This window comes from Neodiprion virginianus, chromosome 6 (assembly GCF_021901495.1).
Source record: "Neodiprion virginianus isolate iyNeoVirg1 chromosome 6, iyNeoVirg1.1, whole genome shotgun sequence".
Taxonomy (NCBI): Eukaryota; Metazoa; Arthropoda; class Insecta; order Hymenoptera; family Diprionidae; genus Neodiprion; species Neodiprion virginianus.
Window position 1 is genome coordinate 24,023,501 of NC_060882.1, and position 22,401 is coordinate 24,045,901.

Below are 22,401 nucleotides of genomic sequence, written 5' to 3' on the forward strand. Positions count from 1 at the left end.
CGACAGGCTGGTCTCCGAATGCGGAGGTGCAAACTGCAAAGTCCTGGGCCGAGTCATTGCTTCGCTTCTTCTGCGCGCTTTGCTTTGCTACCAGAGTTAGGCTTTTTTTCCTAAATCAATTTCCTCTCTCATTTCGTTTCTCATCCCAATGTCACGGACGATGACAGAGCTTTGTATTTATCACTCTCGATTCAGCGTGGCTTTACAGCTACGTGATATTCTACACGGGTAAGAAACAGCCGGTGTTTGAATTCACTGGCAGAAGAACCTGACCCATATTACGGTACGTATCGTCTGGCTAAGGAATGGGCGTTTCCTGTAGTTCATCTTTTTCAAACAATTACTGAAATATCCAACGATATCGCCGTCCGAATTCCGCCGGTGAAGGTATCTGTTCTCTATTAAAAGAAACCTCTCCAACATCGGGGATATTCTTTTGCTCGAAGAATTCCTGACTTTGATTATTTCGCTTTCTCCATGTCAAAAATTGTAAGTCATTTCCGGGGAAAATTTATCGTCACATGTAATCCGGATGATCCGGAATCGAGTCATGGTTTCTAACTATTCTTTTCCCGAAGTCAAATGCAATGTTGAACACGGTTTAGAATTTTTTCATCCAGTTAAGCGCGACGCATTCTCCCTTACAAACATGTGTGGCATGCTGAAAATGTGCCATGCAATCGATTCCGCATGTCTGTTATTCACGGTTCCGTAATCAATCTGGTCTTCACGGTATTTTTCCGCTTTGCTTCTCGGCCGCTTTTATTTGTGCGCTGCAGATACGACGGGCGCCATGCTCATCCGTGAATGAACACAATTATGCGGTCGTCACTCGGACAATGAGAAATCCTCTCCTCTCGCGATAGCATCTTTTACCTTCCATCTCTGCCTTACTTCCTTCCTTCCCTCCTTCAGTTTCTTCTCCGCATCGCCCACCGATTATGGACATTGCACTTTCCCTCTTCTTCCATTCATTTCTTACCCTTCCTCTTCTCCCGTGTAAACCTCTTGTTGGACCCCCTCGCCCTTCGACATCGAACCCTCGCCTCATATCTGCATCCAGCGTATGTCGCACGGCCTTCGTTTAAACTTCAACACCAAATCCGAGAGCGTGATTCACGTACCAAACGTGATGGACGTTCCGGGCGTCAGAGGTACGGTTTAGAACGCCCTTGCTGTAATTTCTCATTCCGTCGAAGACCTGGTCCAATCCGGTAGCTGATTGTAACCCGTTACCCGCCGTTTAATTAGGAACTTGAACGTTGTATCAACCAGTTTCGGCGGTGATTCACCCGCGTTCGTTAAGCCTACGAGATGAACTGTGAACTTCTGTTAACAAACCGATCCAGCTGCCCTGATGTAACCGAAACTGGATGGGTGCCTATGTATAATATAATTTTTTTTAGTGTGGAACGAATCCCTTCACCAAGAAGCAAACACCTTCCCGTTCCGTGTTGATTAATTAGGCCTGAAAACACGCGATCTGCTTCTGTATTGCATTATACCTACGTATGTATAAGTATAACATATATATGATGCTGTAAATGTTCATTTTTTTTCTCTCTTAATTTCTTTGTATTATTGTGTAAAAATAAATCGGGTTATATAACGCGGCATTCTTAGTCGTAAAAATACACGTTTATACGCAAGTTGTCAACGAGTATTTATATATAAGGGGTTCAGAATTTATGTGCGATATAAAAATGGCGTTGGTCTTACATCGAGCAGCCGGTGAAACTGATTTTAATTTCATCGTCGTGTCATAAATGGACGAGACGACAACTCGAATGGTACATGGGCTGAAATAATGCATTTGGCATTGCATCGGCTGTCGAGATTGTATCGCTATATATGTTGTGGCTATGAAACATGAGTTGTCCCATTTTGCTCAAGGTGTAGAATAAACGGGAGATTCGACGACGTTTGGCTCTCACCGATCGGTCGTGCATTAAGCACGTAACACGGCTTGGTTGATACTCGGCTTGTCTGTTTACCCGGAAGTTTATACCTTCATTTTTTTCCTAGCCCAGGGGCTGATTGCGTTAACGGGCATTAATAAGGTCCGTCAACAATTAGCTCTCCTCTTCCTCGCTACCCAAATTAAATCTAACGCACATGTCGATATCGGCTTTCCATTGACACACGGGATTCTCATCCGTCTTAATTTAGCCCCATTTTGATGTTCGAACCTCCCGCACACTCTGCCATTTAACTTTATCAATCTCGCTAGGTATTTTGGTGCTCGCTAGCATCGACTCGGCTCAAGGCTAGGGGTCCACGTCCACCCGGGACCAGCACCAACTGTAATCACAATAAATCAAAGCAAATTGGTATGCGAGCTTCCAGTCCTCGATCACAAACGCTGCCTCTGCTAATTCAAATCGGTCCAATTCTCGGAAATAAGGATTTGTTCCTATTTTCGCCAAATGCTTGCAAATGCATGCACGATTTCCGGTCGCTTGTCGCACCTCCGAAATCTCACTGTCAATCTTCGTACACCTCCGCAGCTATGAGAATAACAAGAGAAAGCTTGATACATTTTTATTTGTCGCGCTGCACGCGCCATCAGATCTAAAGAAAGAGAAAAATAAAGAAAGAATGAAACTGCGAGATAGGCTCAGGTATGCATAGGGTCCGTACATTCTTATCTTAATTTCTCACCATTCGGGACGAAAGTTGGGTTGAAACCCCGTGGACAGAATTACTCCTCTCTCGCAGTTGTTGTAATGGTTGCTGGTTATCATCATCCGAGAACAGACTTTCTCCGGCGTCTCGTTAACGCAACGTACGCGTCCGCAGCGGCGATCTTTTCGTTTATTTTAATTAGGTTGGCCTGCCGACACTTGCGCCTCTCGTTCTCCCTCTCTCTCTCTCTCTCTCTTTCTCTCTCGTTCTACCAAAGTACGCCATGTTGTACGCCCGTGTATTGCCCGCTTTAAAAATTGGTCAACCGTTACCTCCGACAAGTACGGCGAAGGCCGTTCTAGGCCGTTTGCTCTGGTTGCGTAACCCGCCTCTCTTGCCACTCTACTTACTTCACCTCTGGCTCCTCGAGCCATTTCCTAGCCCGCTTGTTCCCCGCGGTCGTTCCTGCAGCAGTAAAGTTTCGCGTCGCGTTTTCCCGTCCGCACTGGAGAAACGGATATGTATACCTACGAGAAGGAAAAACAAAGAAACGAAAAGAAAAACGACCACCCTGGTCGTGTCAACGTGCCTATGGACTGCCTTGCCAACGGTGGGTGGGATGGAGCTCGTAGGAGATATTTGGCGGATGTTTAAACGCCAATTGCTTACTCGATTATCGTAACAATTACGTCACCGATGATTGCGAACATTCGCCAAGCAACGAGGTTCGCTGCGATGCTGGACTGGAAACCCGGCTTTCGGGTCTGTATGCTTTTTGTTCGGTAATCGCTATTACGTACATTATATACTCTCTGTTTGAGATACCGAGTGAAGAAGTTACCTCGTGTTCAAGTTGGAAACTAAAGGACGTCGTCGCCGCGCGCGGAACGCATTAACGGCTTAGCGTTAAGATAGGCGTAAAAGTAGATTTGCACATTGCTGATATCAGGGCGACGAAAATAGGTCAATGAAAAATGGAACCATCCGCCGGTTTGATAGACGCCAAATGAGAATTCCGATAGACAAACATCTGCGTTCGGGTATACAATCAAAAATACTCTCCGGCCTCTGTTTCCTAAGAATCTATCGCCGCGTGTCTGATTGCCGTCTTCTCAATCCTATAAAACCCATCTGTTTCCCCCCCTTCGCGGTGATGTCACCGTCCGGTCACAGATAAACAGAAACATACGTCAAAACGCCTACTCTCGATGATGTTACGCGCCCTCTTCCCTGCCCCGACGTCTGCACAGCTTCTTACCTCTGTGTAGGTCTGCCTCCGGCCCTTTGGTCTCCGGTAATCTCGCTCTTCTTCTCCCCTCATCCATCCAGACATCGTCTGCGCGTTTATTCCGACGTTCCGGCATCAGTTCTACAGCCTGAGACCAGCGGCCGACGGTTGAGTCGGAACTAATGACTTCTCCAAACTGTTGTAACAAAGTGATGATTAGACTAATTGCAAGATTACGGTTTTCCAGGTAGAACAGCGACTAAATGCTCCCAAGTTACGCTGCACAACGACGTCCATTGAACAACCGTCACGTTAAGCCGAGGAAATCTCCTTTGCACGTTTCTTCTTTTACTCTGCACCCGACTGTTCACCTGGCCTCGGGGAATTGGTCTTTTCGACCGTTGGTTACTCAACTAGCCCAACATCATAGAACGCAGAAAAGAGAACAATTTCGATGACGGAGACGAAAAAGAATCATCGTAATCGAAGGAAAAAAAAGAACAAAAAAAAAAAAGACGAAAAAGAAGTGCTTTCGGGAAGCAAACATTGGTCCGTGGACGGCTTGCAGTTGGCGCAAAGCCAGGCGTCCCGACGCCTGCCGAGGCGGCTGTCCGAGTCCAGCCGAAGGCGGCGTCCCGGCGTCGGGCGTCCGTCAGTGCGTGTGTGACATGGCTGCGAGACGCTCCGGCGACTACGCGTCCTCCCTCGCGATGTGATCGGCGTGTTTTCAATCGCTCGCACTAGTGATTGCAACCGGACCGCACCTGGACGCTGCACGTTTTGTCATATGACGAACGAGCGCGGAGCGCACTGAAGCCTGGTCTGAGCTCGACGTCAATTGACAAGTTGCGGGCGAGCGACTCGTGCAGGTGGATTTCAGGTTAAGAAGGACTCTGGGGACGGTCAGGAGGTCGTCGAAAGCTGGCCGGGCAATTGCCGCCTGGTTAACGTCCGGAGGAGGCAGAGATTCTCAGCGATTGTCAGCGACCGTCAGCGATTCCAGAATATTATCGTAGCGAGGACTGAACTCATACCGCGAGTACGATCGACACCCTTACTCAATTTGCTCGTCGGAGTTGTTCGGGACGGGTGGCTGGGTGGACTGGTGGCGACCACCTGTCAGACCAAGGCACCTCGAAGTCGCGTGGTGCGGACTGCAGGGATAGCGGAATACACGGAGACGATACTGAACAAGGATCGCAGGCGGTGTGTAAAGATCACGGGGAAGTTGACGGTCGAGGAGGAGCGGAATGTCTCTGTTAGTTTGAATCAGCTCGGGTGGGGAAAACACTGACAACTGTTGCTTCTCAGCTTCGGTTTCGTTCTCAACTGTAGGTACCCAAGTCTGTTGGGACTGGATTGTGATTCCTGGCTAATGATATGTAAGATTCAATATGGCCGGTGTCGAGGCCGTCGTCCAAGTGTGAGCAACGAAAGTGGATAACGAATGTGAACGAAGAAGAAGAAGAAGAAGAAGAAAAGGAATTAATTTTTTAGTTTAAATTACGAACGAACTACGACTTATCATTCCCAGCGAGAAAAACAGCATTCCCTTTAAAGAAATTTTCAAACGAAGAAGAAGTAACCGGACTGTAATCTTTCGAACGAGATATCTTGCACCAGGACTGAAAGGTATAAAAGGATGAATGGGTTGCAGAGTCGTCGAGGAGAATTAATAAGTTATTGAAAAATTGTAAATAAATAATGCTCACAGACAGAGGACCACTATTATACAGCCAGTCGAATTAAACTAGCTAATTAAGACTTCCTAAATAAACATTAAAGCACGAACGCTTTCGACAGCTCCTTGCTAACTTCAAGATAAACAACGCAAAAGAATATATTCTTTCCTAAAGTTTCTCGACCATTGATGAACGAGCCCGTGATAAACGGATGTCATTTGTTCATCACAGAACTCTTCGAGAAGATGGAAAAATAAATATCGCCGAATAGTTAAACATTCGAACGATTCGACGTTGACGCTATAAGTGAAATTTACTTGATTTAATCACGAGAACATTGTTCTGGTGAGGATCAAAAGTTGGGTACGTTATTTTGCTAAACGGAGTTCCCGATGTACCTAATGAAGTGACGATTGATGTTCAAGGCAGTTGAACCAAGAGTGAAGTGAAATTGTTGAAGAGGGGGAGGTACACCGACGATGGAATATCGGTGAGGTCACCAGGTCATCACAGAATGCCTGAGCCGAGGGCAAAACGCTGCAAACACTGTGACGGTACGCCATATTGATACGTCGGCGTGTCGTTTGATGTGTATAAATTGACGTCGAGATCTGACGATGATCAAATAACCATAGCGTAACAATAGCAGTAATAATAATAATAATAATAATAATAATAATATAACGATTGTTGTGGAGTTGAGTTTGTATTTTTTCGTCCTTCTCGTGTGAATTGTATGTTTTCTGTACCACTAACAATTAACATAATAAATGTCGGGTTTCCCTAATTCATGTCGTTCTCCTTCATCAATCACCCGGCGATCGCCGACTTTTGTCGTCGTTTCGGATCGTTGCGTAAATCCACCTCGCAGCACTGCTGCCATCGACAATACTGTCGGACATAACAAAGCAACACCGTAAAATTCACCCTGTGTTTTTGTTACGTCACGCTATTTTCGTGTAGCTAGCAAATACACGCTGTGGTTTACTCGAGCGAATCTGGAAACGGCAGCGTGATTAATTTATCTCTAATTCGCCCTTGCGTTGATGCAATAGCTGACAAGCCATTCGCAAATTGTCGCAAACACTCAGGTAGTGCATATTCGCAGCAAAGCGCCGGACCACCTCAAACGTCGGATTTTTCCATGCCATCTCTTTCGCCACGAGATTATCCTTAATCGTGACGAGAAGTGTTCGCGTACCTCGACTCACTCATGATCACCTACTCCGTTACGCCTTAACAGCGAGAAAGTAGAAGAAGAAGGAGAAGAAGATGAAGAAGAACGAGGAGACGAGTATTCGTTGAAAGAGTTTGATGAAAGTGGGACACTCGGTGGACCGTCGTGACTGACTCCTGAAATATTTCTTTTACGGTGAAAAGTCAGTCTTAATTAGGAACAGAATGAGCACTTTATCTTTAGGTCAATCATTCCTCAGTGTCCGTACCGTTGGACTGACACTCTGGCGCGGGGCACATTCCAATCAGACGACTATGCAGTCCAACTAGTCACTCTTCTTCTACACCGACGTATTTTTATCCCAGGTTGTTCACCTTCTTATCTGCGAATAAAGCTGCCTTATACGCGCGGCCGCTGATATATCGACGATGGAATAGAATAATTTTGAAACGGGAGCATCCGGGGCTGAACGCTTCCCTCGAAGCCTCTTCAAGGGTCGCGTTGACCTTGCGCGGTTAACCACAAATCTTGAAATGTCGCTTTGTGCCGGTCCTACTCGGATATTAAGAAGATAGAACGAAGGAAGGCGAGAGTGTAGAAGCAAAAAAGTAAAAGAGAGGAAGAAAGGACACGAACAGACGTTGTCTCTGTTCGATGTCAAGCATCGCGGCATCGTTAAAGCAAAAGTTTATTTTCACTTTCCACGTGACCTCAGACCTACATTGACTATGAGATCCGTAGGTAGTGGAGATTGAAACAGACACTTGAACGTCGTTAGAAAAGCCGCTTCCCACTTTTTCTAACCACTCTTCATAACTGAACAGTGATAAATGAATGAACAATCAATAAGAATATGGAAGATTTTTATCGTATTGAAATTAGTAACGTCATCGCAACGACTCCTGTTGAGGAAAAGCGTTATTTCGCTATTTTGGAATTGTCTGAAATTCAGTAAACTTTACTAACTTCAAGCTCGTCGATTTTTACCAGCAGTAAAACAGTGGCTTAGCCATTGAACGTCTTCGAGCCAATCCATCGCGGCTTCGGCCAAAGCTGATCAACGATAGATAACCTAAAAAACATTGTTTTTCTCGCGATCTATTTCGAAGACATGTCTATTACGGAAAACGATTATTCTACTGTCTGCAAGCTCTAAGTTTGGCAGACCAGGCGCGCGAGGCAGTTGGAGCGTGGACCACCGTTGAAATTCATTAAGGCCACCGGAACCATTATGCTTGCTTATTTTTTATTTACCATCTCTTTTCACCCCTGCCTAAAGACGCGTCGTTTCTTCTCGTTTTACCTCCTAGGAAAAGGACCTAGAAGTGGGACTTGTTCGTCCCAGATGACGGATGGCAGCGTGTGTATTATTTTAGTACCTACGTGACACTAATTATGTACCGGGTGAGAACCAAAATGCTATACATTGACTTTCGGATAGCAGGCGCCTTACGAATGCCAAATTCGACGACGGGCAGCAGATCGTGGTTCCGGAGAAAGAGTTGGTGTTCAATTCGCACAGCATTCGTCCCTTCGGGAACTCTTCTCACTCTTCGTTGAGTGAACAACTTTAGCTTCCCAGAAGCGTGGATTTGCACAATACCTTGAACCACCGACAGCCCGATACCCTGCCAAACTGAACGTAACTTTTATGCTTAGCCTCATGGCAAGTTTGAAAAAAAAAAAAGGAGGAAGGGTCTTCGCCCTGATTCACAGCTGGAAATTCGAGCGGTGGCGCGAAAAAATATACAGAACATTGCGAATGCTGTATATTGTGACTACCGAACGTGCACGACAGGCTTTTAAAGTGTCTTTCAGATACGGTGTAACTGCGTATAAAAAAAATCTCGTTGCAATATTAAACCCTGACAGCGAAGAACTGAAACGAATTTCGCAACAAACGTGACTGATCTCGTTTCATTGATTTACATGCTTCTGGGAGTGTTATTTCGAGACAGAAATCCGCGAACAACGAAAAATCGACATCCATTTTTCACCTACCTATTACTATTGCGCTTACATATTTTTCGGGCTCACCGCGGCCGATACGAAGTTCGTTTCACTGTCGCAATCTCCTACGTTAAAATAGTCTAGATGGCAAATTCTCTGCTCTGGAGATGCCACTGAATCTTATATAAAAAGGAAGAATAAATAGAAAAAGCAGAAAAATCTTAGTATTAACTTAAAAATACGAGACACGGGTGGGTGTGTAGACGTTAGCGGAGAGTTAAATGAAAATATAGGCATCCAGGTACATGTATAAATGTGTGTTATGTAAGCTATTTTTCTATTCTATTTTTTCATCAAGCTTTTCACGGCTGTCTTGGGGCATAAATTCTCGAACGAGCGATGACAATCAAATGGTCCACGACTAGCGAACGATCTGACCTGTAGGTGTGGATGTAAATTTACAAGGGAGAGTTAGACGCGGCGAGGCGGTATATTGACTTCCGAAAATCCGTCCCCTCTACCTTCTTAATTTTCGGGGACCTTTAAACAAAATTTACCTACGTGTGGATGCTACACGCCTACTTGTGTAACGATGCTCTCGACCTTTAACGTGTCACCGTATAAATCTGGTTAAATAAACTTGGCCGAGTGATAAATGAGTCGGTGGAAATTGGGCGGGGAGAAGAAAAATTCTTTACATTTTGTATAAATTCTCTCATATACACTCGAGCGGTCCTTTGGCTTGGAAATTTTTTTATTCTCTCTGTCTCTCTCTCTTTCTCTCTTTTTCGCTCTCTTTCGCACTTCCTGCTTTTTGACCAAGATTACATCTTCTTACGCCCACGCGTCGGGTATAAGAATAAAACTTGGATAAATTTTAAACGTTGACTTAAATCAGAGACATCGGAATAAAAGCGATCTGTTTGCAAATGGGTCGTAAACGTAAAACCCAACAGCTGTCGAAGGAAAATAAACTCTAAATTTATCCCTGACTCCCATGGCGTGCAGTGATTACTGACAACGGGTATCTTCTTGGGCGCGACTGAAGAATTTTCTCCCAACAAAATGCACATACCGAGATTCAGGGGAGGCGTGCGAATACTCCGACTCGTTAACATGAACCGGCTTCGGACGCGTAGGCTGGCGATTTCCGTTTTATTCTACACAATCGTCGTTTGTTGCCCATCAAAACATCGTTTTCTCAAAATTACCGGTGGGCCTTACAGACCCGAACAGTTACGCAACAACAAAAATCAGTCACGACCATTCATATGTATATCAGAAAAATTTCATTGCTCGACAGTCGACCAGTAAATCAACATCAGGGAAAGCGTCGTACCTGTCCCATTGGTTAGTTAACTGCAACCAGGAACAATATCGCCGTATATCATTTCAGTGCTTTTCGATGTACATCTGTGCAATATCCCATCCCACGCAGTTGCACTTGGTCGTTGTTGTGTATTAAAAACATGAACCGTAAGACACGCTCGCAACTCGTTGCAGAATGCATAACGCATATAACACAGCAACAGCGGCCTCGCAACGCGTTCGGATGATCAGGCAGCTCGACGAAGAGACGTCGACGTGACGGTGCGGCAGTGGTAGTAGTGGTGGTAGTGGTAGCACCGAGGTGACGACGAAGAGGACGGTGGTGGAAGGTGGTGTCGCCGTTTGGAAGACTGCCAGAATCACCCACTCGCCACGCATACCATGTCGATAAATAATCGAAGATACACCTTGCCAAAAACTTCCAAATTTCAGTGAATGTAGTCGCGGCGACGATGATCTAAAAAATAAACCAAACCGCCGTCCGAGGGAGGCGACGTCGTTTATTCGTGACCGTTTCACCACGTCACCGAGCCGGAGTTGCACGCGCGCAGCTGCAGCGGTCGGAATATTTTCTTTTCGCGATTTAGCGAGATCGCTTCGCGACGTCGGGGAATAGAAACGTCATAAAATAAGTGACTCAACATCTCGCAGCACGGAACAACGCTGCTCTCCAATTCGCGATCTAATTCCGCTTGAACACGTATAACAACATTCTTGTAACCGCGTGCATGTTTCGGCACTGCGGTTATCCGCACGGAATTCGACAAGTATGCTGACTCACGCAAATTATGTACCAGAGAAGGGGGCTCCGAAAACATTTCTGATAAAAGACTATAACCTCCTGACGTTTTTAGGTGTAGACGCTATATATGTATATATATTAAGATATTTTTCAAATTAGATTATTTTTTCACCCACGCGCCTATAGAGAGATACATTGACGCATCACGCCGCTTATGCTCGAAAATACGCGTTGCGTATCCGCCCATCGATCCCCTACCAATACCAACACTGGACAGAAAAACTAATGCTCTGATATTTAGGTGAATGGGCTAAGAACGACTTTGATCGATTGGTAATACCTCGTTAATTTGTGATCCCTGTCAAGCGTATTCATTCTCGTCACACTTATTCTACCAGCAGCCACCTATTTCGTGACTCTGCATTTTCAGCCTATAGACAATCTTCTTTCTTGATGCACGGCTGAACCAAATCAGGGATTAAAAGCTCGGAGTCCGTTGGAAATGCCGTTGTTTAAACGAGGCGGGAATCACGAACATTACATCCGTCGGTCTGCGGAGTTCGAGCACACATGCCGAGATTCGTCGATTCCAACCTGCCTCCGCTAATTTCATGAAAACTCCGGTGACCTCGAAACGAAATGATACGAGAGAGACACTCGGTTGAGACTCAGCAGACCGCGGCCCGCAGAGGGAGAAGGAACTCATCCTTGTTTACGATCGCGAGGCAGGGTGCCTCCTGGGGCTTGGCTCTAAACAGTGAATCAAACCCATGGTTCACTGATATCGTAAACGAACCCGATCGCGCCTCAGAAATTTGTTTGCTTTACCCCAACCAATGCCAGGGTGAACGTGGCAGGCGGTTGTTGCAGCGTTATCCCAGCGCAGCCGTTTCGGATCGAGCTGCTCCGTTGCATCGCCGGAGGTCCGAGTCTTTTTTGGCAGGTGCGAATTTCAACCGAGGAAATTACGGAGCGTAAGACTTATTATGCTTCGAGCGCTGGATTATTTGTGGCCTTACTGCGTCCTCGGACAAAGTTGCGTTCAGCTGTTCTCCGGGCGGCAATGCTTGCCAAACGCAATAATAAACGCGTTACTGCATCGCTAGATGATGATAAAGTCCAACACGCTAATGGACGTTGCACGAGCAGCTTCGCTTCCCAAGAGATTCGCCACCATTGCCTAGAGCCTCGAGTCGAGGTGGAGTTCTGGCCTGACCATCGAACCCCCGTGGTTTTCAACCCTTCCGACCAATGCGGCTACGAGCTATCGTTGCGTTGACCAAGATCGGTTATTGTCGAACTTTCAACGTTTCATTGCCTGGAATTTACGTCCTCAATTTTCCCTCACATTCAAAGTGTTTCGCCGCACGTTTATTTGCGCCCAAGACTGACCGGGCTCCTAGGTACATACATATAACGGCTGATGCCTAACGCGTAGTGGAATTGCGTGAAGTAGATTTTGGAACGTCTGATGTGCTCCGTTAGTGGGACGTGACCGTGTGATGTATGGCAAAGAGCGGCCGCAAGGCGGAAGTCAGGTGCTTCTGACGACCGCGCGTGCGCACGTGCAGTGATTTTCGGAAGCGGAAATGTAACGCGCTCGAGAATGGTATAATTTTCTAGTTTTTATCGACCGTTGATAATCGCCTAACGTCTAGTTTTTCTCACAATTTTTAAAGATACTCTTCCAGCCGTTATAGTCTGACCCGATATTTGGACTTACTACTGTAATTCCCTGCACAGCGCGTAACGATGACGGAAAGTTTTATTTAAACCGAAGCTTGCTAGAATTCTAATAGGCGCGTTTTATCTTTCTCCTTTCGGACTCCGCGGATGATCCTAATCCCGCTTTTGAAAAGAATTTGAACCAATCTCAGCGAGTTAGATAATAAAACATAGCACACTTCTCTACGGATTTCAAGTTGTCATTCGAGTTAGGCAACGCCTCCGATGCGTCTGACGCTAGTAAAATCCGCCATTCCTACCGACGTCACGGAGGGCTGATTGTTTTCAAGTCAATCATTCCCGCTAAATTTAATCCCTGGCTCGATCGCGATGTAATTCCTCTGTGAGTACGGTCGCCGTTTCATTCTCGGGCCAGATTAACGATAAATGACTGATTCACACACTCTTTTTGCAGTTTTTTCTTTCCGATCAGCAGGATGTTTGAATATTCGAGTTTTGACAATCGCGGTACGGAAGTAGAATCTCTGCGATCTAAGCGACAATATCTAACATCGGGAACATTAAACGGTGAAAATGTGTTTGCGTGGCTGTTTACCTTGTGGTGAATTTGCTAGCTCGATGTAATACAGGTATCACATCCGGTGACGATGTGTCGACGACGGTTCGGTAAAGTAAAATCACTTGAAGTTGAAAGCATCTGGATCGTCTATTTCGAAAGCTTGCAAGGATAATAACTTGATTAATTACTTACGAGCACCTTTTCCCGCTTCCGTGACTAATTGCTAGTTTCCTACACGAGCGCGCGATCGCTGCAGGCCAGCCAACTTGTATAAAGTGTTCCTTAGTTGATACGAAGTGCGCGGTGCGCCGATATTAAAGTCGGAAGCGTGATTTACTGATTCCGTACGTTGGTAAGGTTTGAGCTAACCGAGAAAGCCGAGTCTTCCGAGGTTAAAACACTCCAGTTTAACTTTTAACTGCTTTGCTTGTAGTTAAAGTCTTGCAGTTTAGTCACGCGCCGTCAACCGCGATCCCCTGCTTTTCTCCGGCCGCCGCGACGTTGCGCAAACGCGTAAGTAGCTTTTTTCAAGGAAATCCCTAAACAATTCCGGGAACGGAAAAACCCCGACTCGCAAAATGAAAGAACTTTGCGGTGCGTTCCCGACATTTTGCGCAACCGGCAGTGAATTCCCGCGTTTGTTCCTCGCTCCGAATTCCAGAGTCGCTCAGCTACGTTTGTCAGATATTATTAAACCACGTTCATGTTCGGAGACAATACCAAAGCGCAGGTTTCCGGGTCGGGATGAGCGAAAACGTCGGGATGTCGGGCCGCTGGGACAGACGAGATATGAGGTATGACACCGTCTGCTTTTGCCGTTGGCTCAGTTTCTGGGAAGAGGTTAGCGACGGGGTGTGCCGTTGTTGTCCTTAATGAGTGGAACTCAAGTCCGTCTCGACTTGATCCTCTTTACCACTTTCTGTCATCTTCGTCTCGACGTTGAGCAACCCGACGCCATTGACTACCACCAACGCTGCAGTGACCTGGATACAACCCAACCATTGCACGGAACCGAGTACAGTGGTACACCTAGTATATTTTATTAAGTCGCTTTAGACTTCGCTTTTCAGTCTCTTTGATAAACCTCATTCTCTCATGATTTCTTACTCTACCCTAAAGCTCCAGATGCTTCGGCGCCCGTTTCTCAAATTCGATACGTTTCTCCAACGATTTATTACGCGCTACGTTTTTTTTTTCTTATCTTTAACGTTGAAACAGATGTCCTGATGAATCGCGTAATCGTAATCAAAATCAGGCAACGAAGATCCGATGATCGTTTAATTCTCACGATTAGTTCAAAGAATGCCGCTCCAACGAGGTAAAGCAATACGTTTCTGGTCTCGGCAAAGTTGCAATTTTATCGGAGGGTCTGATTTAGAGTTCATCAGACGAGATTTTCATTTTTTTACGAACTGAAAGTCTATTTGCCTCTGAGGTTCGAGCTGTCGGCCAGCCGTTGCGCAATACGCGTTGAGGATTACTCTCAAAGATATTAGTTCGATGTTTACAAAACGAATCTTGGGATATTTTCTACGAATATCACGAGAAGGAGTTGTTGCCCGCTGTAGATGTTCGTTTTTTAAAAATACCTCGCCAGCTGCCAAAGTAAATACGACAAACAACAATATCTCCCGTTGCATGTTACAACATTTACTTATCTGATACTTCAATGCAATTTGTTTCCAAAAAATTGCTCATTACTCACGAGGTGCGAAATTTTCTTTCTGGAAAATAAACCATTTGCTAAGCTTATATTTTTTTTCTCTCGAACAAAGATCAATTCGAATTCAAATTCTGATCATTCTGGTAGGATTCCCTCTGTGGAAAGGATCTTTTCATAATCGCAACGCTGCGAAGGCTTGCATATTTCAAACTAAGACTCGCACAACGAAATCCGTGCTCGTATTTGGACGGCGCTGGCAGACTGGCAAAGCGGAGCAAAGCTAAGGCAAAGCAAAGCATCAAGGCATTAGCACTCCCCTTGTCCTTGCGCTATGGGTATTTTCGTCCAGAGTTTTAGCTAGTAATGGCTCTCCCCTCCGTCATTCCCGACATGGCCAGACGCGCGCCATGCTATGTAAAGCGCCTTGTTCTGCACTAACTTCAACTCCAACTCCGAGTGTGACTGCAACTACGAGTCTACTTAGTCGACTCTGCCCAACGCGGGCTAACTTGCCCGATGCTTTTTTAGCTCCGCGAGTTTTTGGTTTTTTTTTTTTTTTTTCTCCATCTTTTCTCGGCTGAAGCGCCACTGAAATTATTCGCATAGCGAAGGCCGTCCGCATCTGTTTCAACAGATGGTAAAAATTAAAACATTTGGGTAACGAAGCGTGAGCTAAAAGAGGAATAAATGATGTATGAATTTGAAAATATGCAGCAATTTGCCCCCCGTTGCCGGTTGATTGATACTTCTAAGCATACGGACGAATAAATATTATCTCGCGGAAAGCTTCGGTCGACTCAGGTACGCGTGAGAAAATTCGACGGGGCTTCCGCGAATTCTCTGCATCGCCTGAGCGAAAGAAAAAGGAAAATGTTGATCCAAGAGGTTTAGCTGCAGTTATCGTTTTTGGGAAACTATTTTGCGATCGGATCGGTCCTCCGATCAAGCCAAGGTCTCGGAGCGCCTTGTTCGGTGCTGACGGAATTTCCCCTTAAAATATTTGGCATAGATTGCTTTCAGCCGAGGTCGATTTCCATTGAGCCGCGGTGTCGAATGTGAGACGATAAATTTCAATTTTATGTATCCGAAACATATGCTTGCGGGGCCGTAAAGCTTGCTAGGAGAGAAAACAAAGTATGGTAGATTTACCAACAGATTTAATAAGGTTACGCAATCGCCGTAGCGCCACTCGGCTTCGCCTCTAAAGCACCGCGGCCATCAGGCCTTGGACGGAGTAGGTGAGGGCTTTATTGCAGTCAACGCTTCTCGTCCATTCGACGTCTAAGATCTGCATAGGACAATCGACTTCGTCACTTCGGCGCAACTCTCATCCCGCCGTTTCATTTCGTCTCGTTACTCGCGGCCAAAATCGCATCTGCGAAACAGCGCGGACCAGGTCGAATACCGCGGCCGAATTCTGCACCGGTCAGCTACATTGTAAGCGTGTGCAAATGCTATCCCCGTTGAATCAGCCTCTCAGCCACCGGAAAACGGCCACGTGGATTTCGCAATAAAGTTTGCACCACGAGTGCTGCAGTTGGCGTAAGAATCTCGGAGCTTCGGGAACCCGCCAAACATTCGCATGTAATCCCGAATTGCACGCAGTACGAACAGAGAGGCAAATTGACGCTGAACAGAAATACGCAGGGTGCGGGCGAAGGCGGCTGAAGGAGAGAACCTTGCCGAATATCACCGAGAGCAACGATCCATCCGCGAGATAGTTAGTCAATAATTTGTCAATGAAAGCAGCGGTGGCGGCTCGTGGACCGCTTAGCGGGTTTTCTGCTAGGCCAGGACGCCCTCTCCGTCATCGGCTGGCACTCCTCCACGTCTCTCTCGGCTCCCAGCTTCAATTCCGTGAGTCAGCCCGCGATCTCTTGGACGTTTAATACCTACGCTACCTTGCCGCCGGCTCTCGGACACTTCCAGAGATATTTATTTTGTTTATTAAGCCGTCTTCGTAGTCTAGATTCTCTCCAACTTCCCGAGAGAGTCGTCTACCAACTATCGTCCCTCCGCCGTGGCCAATCCGTCACACCCTTGCGTCATTACCGCCCGGCTAATTCACTCGCATCTGGGTTACAGTCACAGTCACAGCCGGTTCTTCCTCGCTTATTATCGACGAGGAACGTTAACCCGACGAATTCCACCGCGTATCGCGCAACCGCCGCGTGTGCAAACCGGGGAGGAAATAAAAAATGGCAGAAGGTGATCACCCTCGTCGCCTGCATACATTTCATCGCAAACGGCCCAATAACTTCTCCTCGGAGGCGGCGGCCCGCCTGCAACGTTTCGCGTACGCACAACCCGCGACGCAGACGAACTCGATGCTCGTATCGTCTTTATATCTCCAGTTTATACATACATATTTTTATATCAGAAGGTATACTAAGTGCGTCGTGGGATACGACTGGGACATTGGGACGCGGTTTGGTATTTTCGTGCGAGTGCAGCGAACGCGACTCGACTCGGCGTAGTTTCTTCTCTTTTTCCTCGGCCTGTTTTTTACCCGCGGAAGCTTTGCAGCTGCCGGCAGTAAGCTTTCATTCTTGGTTTTGACACCTTTTTACCTTTTTTAAAGCCTCCCGACTTACTTCGACTCCGTTGCTTCTATTTCTCTTTCGGTTTTTATCACCTAAATCGTTTCCTCTTCAACGATATTACCCACATGCGAATGAATGGATCATCACGTCGTCCGGATTGTTTCTAACGTTCTGCGAAGGTACGGCTGGTCGCAACTTCGTGACGATTCGATTAGTGCCGTACTCGGCCTATTAATAATATCGGTGGAACGTGTAACAAGCCACTTGCCCGCTTGTTTCGAGGCTCAGTGATTTAGAAGCTTCCGCTAAACGGTTTCGCCTGATAAATTGGGAAATAAGAGTCAACCGAAATAACGCTTAGTTTTATTTTTAGGAGTGCGTACCTACAACGCCTCGACGCACTAACGCACTCCCTGCTATATGAGATCCCGAGGCGTACAGTGTATACCTATCCAGGGTTATAACCAGACAGAATGAAGGATCGGTTTTTTCCGTTCATCTCAAAATACTAATGCATCGGTGCGTATCCTACCCTCTCTGACCGTTTTGAGAGCTCCGTGAATAATTATTCTTTCGATCTATATTCGGTTTATATTCAAGTTGAACGACCCCGAAAGCCGTCCGGGCTGCTGCCTTAACCAAGTTGAGTATATTGCCCGAAATAGGGCTGCCTTTTCACCGTGCAGCATCCATGCCGGCACCGTGCTTGTGTTGATTTCATAAAACTGTCGGCAGTCTTCATTTGCGCCCTAAACAGAAAACCAACGAACTCGAGATCGGTCAGTGCCTCCGGTACACCTCTCAAAGCTTGAAACCTAAATAAACCACCCTCCCTGGGAATCGGAACTTATCAAGGGACCGCTACCACTTCCAAATTCCATCGCCCCGAAGGTTGCTGTAATTACAATCCAAACTGTCTAACGGGGATCTGCAGGAAGCGTAGAATTAGTCCGGAACTTTCCGGTGCCCGTGTCGTAACAAATCACAGGCGGAGGAAATGTTCCAACAGGATTTCCTCTTATTCGACCTATTTATTTTCTGTGCAGGAATATTCATAGAACAACGATAGAAGAACCGTTTCTTTAAAAAATGTGTTGATCCCATACGATCGCGAATAGTTCGCGTCGTCATTTTTTCTGCAATCACTGTTTTCAATATTTGCACAGAGCGTTTACTGCGCTTCGGTGCTACCATTTTCGACGGACTTTGAATATCTTTTTCTCAGAATCGCACAAGCCGCAGCAAAAGTTCGCATACTCCGGGCGAAATATGTCCTCTGCATCCGTAACACGCCGCCCATCCCGAGGTCAAGATCCGTTCCGAGATAAAAATCATGGCAAATACACGGCGTGACGAGAATCTCGAAGTTTGGTCGCTGAGGCGCGGGGCCTGCATTTCTCAAATATACCGGATCCCATTCCCTAAAGAAGACTAGGAAGAAGAGGAGTAGGAAAAAGACCCGTCGCCGAGGAGCGAGTGTGCGTGGCTTCGTTGGCTTCGTTTCGTCAGCACGTGCTCAGCGATTGCCGTTTCTTGATGCTCGAAGCTCGAGGCTCGGTTCTCGGTGCCTGGTGCTGGTTGCCTGCTCCGTTAGGCTAAGTTGGGCGAGCTATTTGCGTCTTGACTTCTCTGCCCCCCTCGTCGCCCCCCCCCCCCTCCCCCTCCCCCCCGACAAACCCCCTGCGCCCTCGGCAATATCCTCGGACGATCCGCACGTACGCCTATTGGTACACGTACTCACCGTTTCGCATCACGCGTCCATCGCGCCCTCGGCAACGGGGTCGAACTTATTGTTAACCCCGATATATTTCACGCCTTCGATAGCTACGGATTGTCTCGCAAATTTTAAACACGACCTACCCCCGAATTCTAACTTATTCACGCCACGCGCAGAAGCCTCTGGCCACTTTTTTTCCTTCTCTCAAACGCGCTGTTTTCTGCTCTCACCTATTTGGTTTTATCGTTACCTTCGGAGAGACCGGCGAAAAGGGATTGAGAGTTTGCCGCAGAGGCTAACATATTATGATAAGCCACAGGAGCGGTGGCAACCCCTTTTGTTATTGTCTTTTTAATTTTCTATCATACGAAAGAAATGATGAACGGTAAAGGGAATATTTCACAACACCATTGAACCTCTATTTCCGGTTGCACGTAGGGGAACAGTATGGAAATTTTGTACAACCGTTCGCTCCGGGGCGCATCTGTTCCGCGTAAATCAGCTGATTTCTTTCGTAGGTCAATGTACAACAGTGGATGATGTAAATTCCTAAATTCGCACGATTACCGCTTCGGTCGAATGTTTTCGCAGCTTTAGCTTCGAGGCGTTGAAGTATAATCGTCGGGGAAAAAAGATTCCTCGCATCCATCTCGAGGCTCGTTTCGGGCGTTGAATGATTCGGAAGCGAAGCTCGAAACGAGGCAAAAGTTGAGCGGATTCACCGAGACATTTGGGTTATTAGGACTGCTGCATTGGTGGATATATTTGGTCTAGTGTCTGCGTAAAGTCTTATACAGTGTCCGGAGGTTAACGAACTTCGGACCACACACCGCCGGGTAGTTACATCGGTATACGCGATTTTGTTTCCCTCTTACCCTGTAGATTTTTTAGGGGCTTGATTAGTCGCCTCTTTCCTACTTGCCGCATCGAGGAAAACCTTCGGCCATTCGATTTGTGTGTAAACTGTTATTTCCCTGAAGTGATTTCGTCTCTCGCCAACGCGCCGCATCGCAGCTGCGTCACATACGTGGGGAACGTTATTACGCTTAGGTATTGCCGGACGATTCTTCTCGATCGTCACTTTTAATTACTTTTATGTCAGGCACAAAAATTTCTTCGCAACGGCATCGCGGCCGCGCGTGTATTCGTGCGCGGGTATAATTATTCGCCCGAGAAATCCCCGGATAGCGGCGGCGTCGCCCAATCCCCGTGATACTTACCTGCAGCATGCCTCCACCACCTTCGAATCTTCAAATTATTATTCCTTTCGACGCGTCGTTATCTTTCGGAGTTTATCCCCACGGACGAATAACCAGCCGTACGTCCACCTTTCTCTTTGCATCTTTCTCTCTTTCCATTGTCCGTTCCTTAATAATTATTATCGGCACAGCGGGTGACGTCGGGATTCTTTCCTTCGGCGAAAGCTGCTGTGCCCGGACGACCGTATAACGTATAACACCGTCTCTGTAACACAAAGATGAGACTCGGCGATCGTCGGCCCCACCCAAATCAGAGAACCTGAATTATAACTCAACGACAACCGTCTCTAAGAAGGAACGCAAAGCTGAATGAGGGATAATAAAAAATAAACGGAGAATTAATGAAAAGGATGCAATTATTGAAATCACAATTTTATACCCGATTTCACATTTCTTTTTTTTTTTTTTTTAATCTTTATTCTAAATAATCTTTTAACGCGATACGTACCTCGTAGAAAGATAAACTTACGATACAACTAATTTCGATTCAAATCGAATAATACCTATCGCTTGGGTGGATAAAAATAAAAAAAAACGTTCAATCAGCTTGACTGCCAATTATTAGTACGATAAAAAAAAATGTGTGTCATTTTTTTCCAATATCCACAATTGCTTCAAATATTATACCAATACTACGGTACGTTGCTATTACGGTCCGAATATTGTCCGGCATTATCTGCAATTATGTATACACCTTGTATTCGTACAACCGACTCGAACGAATTGCTTGGCAGCCTTATTGTCTGCGGTGGACGTCGCCAGCAAATTAATGCCTTTGTTTGTTGGAATACATTTTAGCCAATTAAGAAGGACATTAGAGGCAAGACTACGGCTAAAACGCAGGTTGTTGTTAAGAAGGCTCGACGAAACTTGGCCGTGTTCGTGTAACCTCTGTGCGCCTGTGTGTGTAAACTCGCCTGCGTCGCAATCAGTTGAACAAATATTCCCTTCGGAATTATTCTAATTTTTCAATCTGTCTTACTTTTCACCTCGCGACTTTTATAATATTATTTTCCCGCCTCGTTACTTATCAATTATTATATTATCTTTTATTCAACGTAGGCATTACTTTCGGCATAGGTATAGGTATTTGATTGATCGAGGGTGTCACGGCTGACTTAAAACACCCGTACGTCAAAATTAATACCAAATATTATTCTTGCCTTTGAAAATAAAAGTGCAGGTGAAATATCTTTTCGACCATTCGGGTTTTATATCAAGTTTTACGTACGGCGTAATCTTTGCTCGTACCGTTCGAGCAATGAAAAGTATGCTCAGAAAATAACGGAACACTGTGTAGCCGAATCTGTTCAAAGTTAGAATGAAACGTTGGCTGCGGGTATTGAAAAATTTCTCGTACGATTGCAAGTAGATGAAGAAGAAAAAGCGAGAAGACGGGAAAAACCTGACGCGTGGCAAAAACAGGGGCTAAACACAAATCATTTTCGCGTGTCAGGTGTGAAATCGCATAGAACTGAAACAAGTACCGTGGCGGAGTGATGAAGCGTTATTGCCACACCCGTTCGTTTTTACGTATAACTTGCGAATTTTTTTTTTCCCCAGTGTAACGCGCGTTGAACCTTCTTCTTTTTCCTTTATTATTTCAACGTAAACGCGGAGTATTCCGGCGATTATACCGCGTCCCGAGATAAATGACAATGCTCAAATAATCGAGGACCGACATTTTTTCCTTTCTGTATACGCGCGTTTGAACGTTCCTGTGTTATACAGCGTGAAAAATAATTGCCAATCTTTTTATGGGTGATATAGCGTAATTATAACAACGGATTATTTCCTCGTTGCAGTACGGCTTTGGTACATCGTAAAGTGGCTATACTTCGCGTACGAAATTGGACGTCGTTGAGTCATGGGAATTTTTATAAATATAACATCGAGCTCTCCACCGAGTCTTATGACGTATCGCCGATATTTTTCACTTTTTCTTATATTTATCCTCACGCTTTTTTCCTTGTAAATTTAACCAACCCCGACGACACAATTCGGGGTCTAGTATTTCTGGTCAGAGTACATCATACCTATGTATGCATCGGTTTAAATAAAGAATAAGGAGGATGCTCTTATTCCGAAGACAGGAGGAGAATATATTTTTAAAGTACAGCCGCGACCAGGTGCCTGGGTCCTGTCAAAATATGCCAGACCGTAACAAGAAAGTCATATTTCAAATTGCATCATGCCGTCGAATATTGCAGCGCGTAACGCGTTACTTATATTCAACCGTCC

At 45.9% G+C, this 22,401-nt stretch overlaps 1 protein-coding gene across 2 annotated transcripts in view; it reads left to right on the top strand.

Moving 5' to 3' along the window:
- Positions 1-4,502: 4,502 nt before the first annotated feature.
- The window catches only part of LOC124307128 (myocardin-related transcription factor A-like), a 168,889-nt gene continuing 150,990 nt past the window's right edge, over positions 4,503-22,401 (top strand). For both annotated transcript variants that reach the window (XM_046768543.1, XM_046768545.1), the window contains exon 1: positions 4,503-6,089. In XM_046768543.1, the coding sequence (XP_046624499.1) occupies positions 6,050-6,089 (40 nt within the window). In that variant the 5' untranslated portion in view covers positions 4,503-6,049. The remainder of the gene's footprint in view (positions 6,090-22,401) is intronic.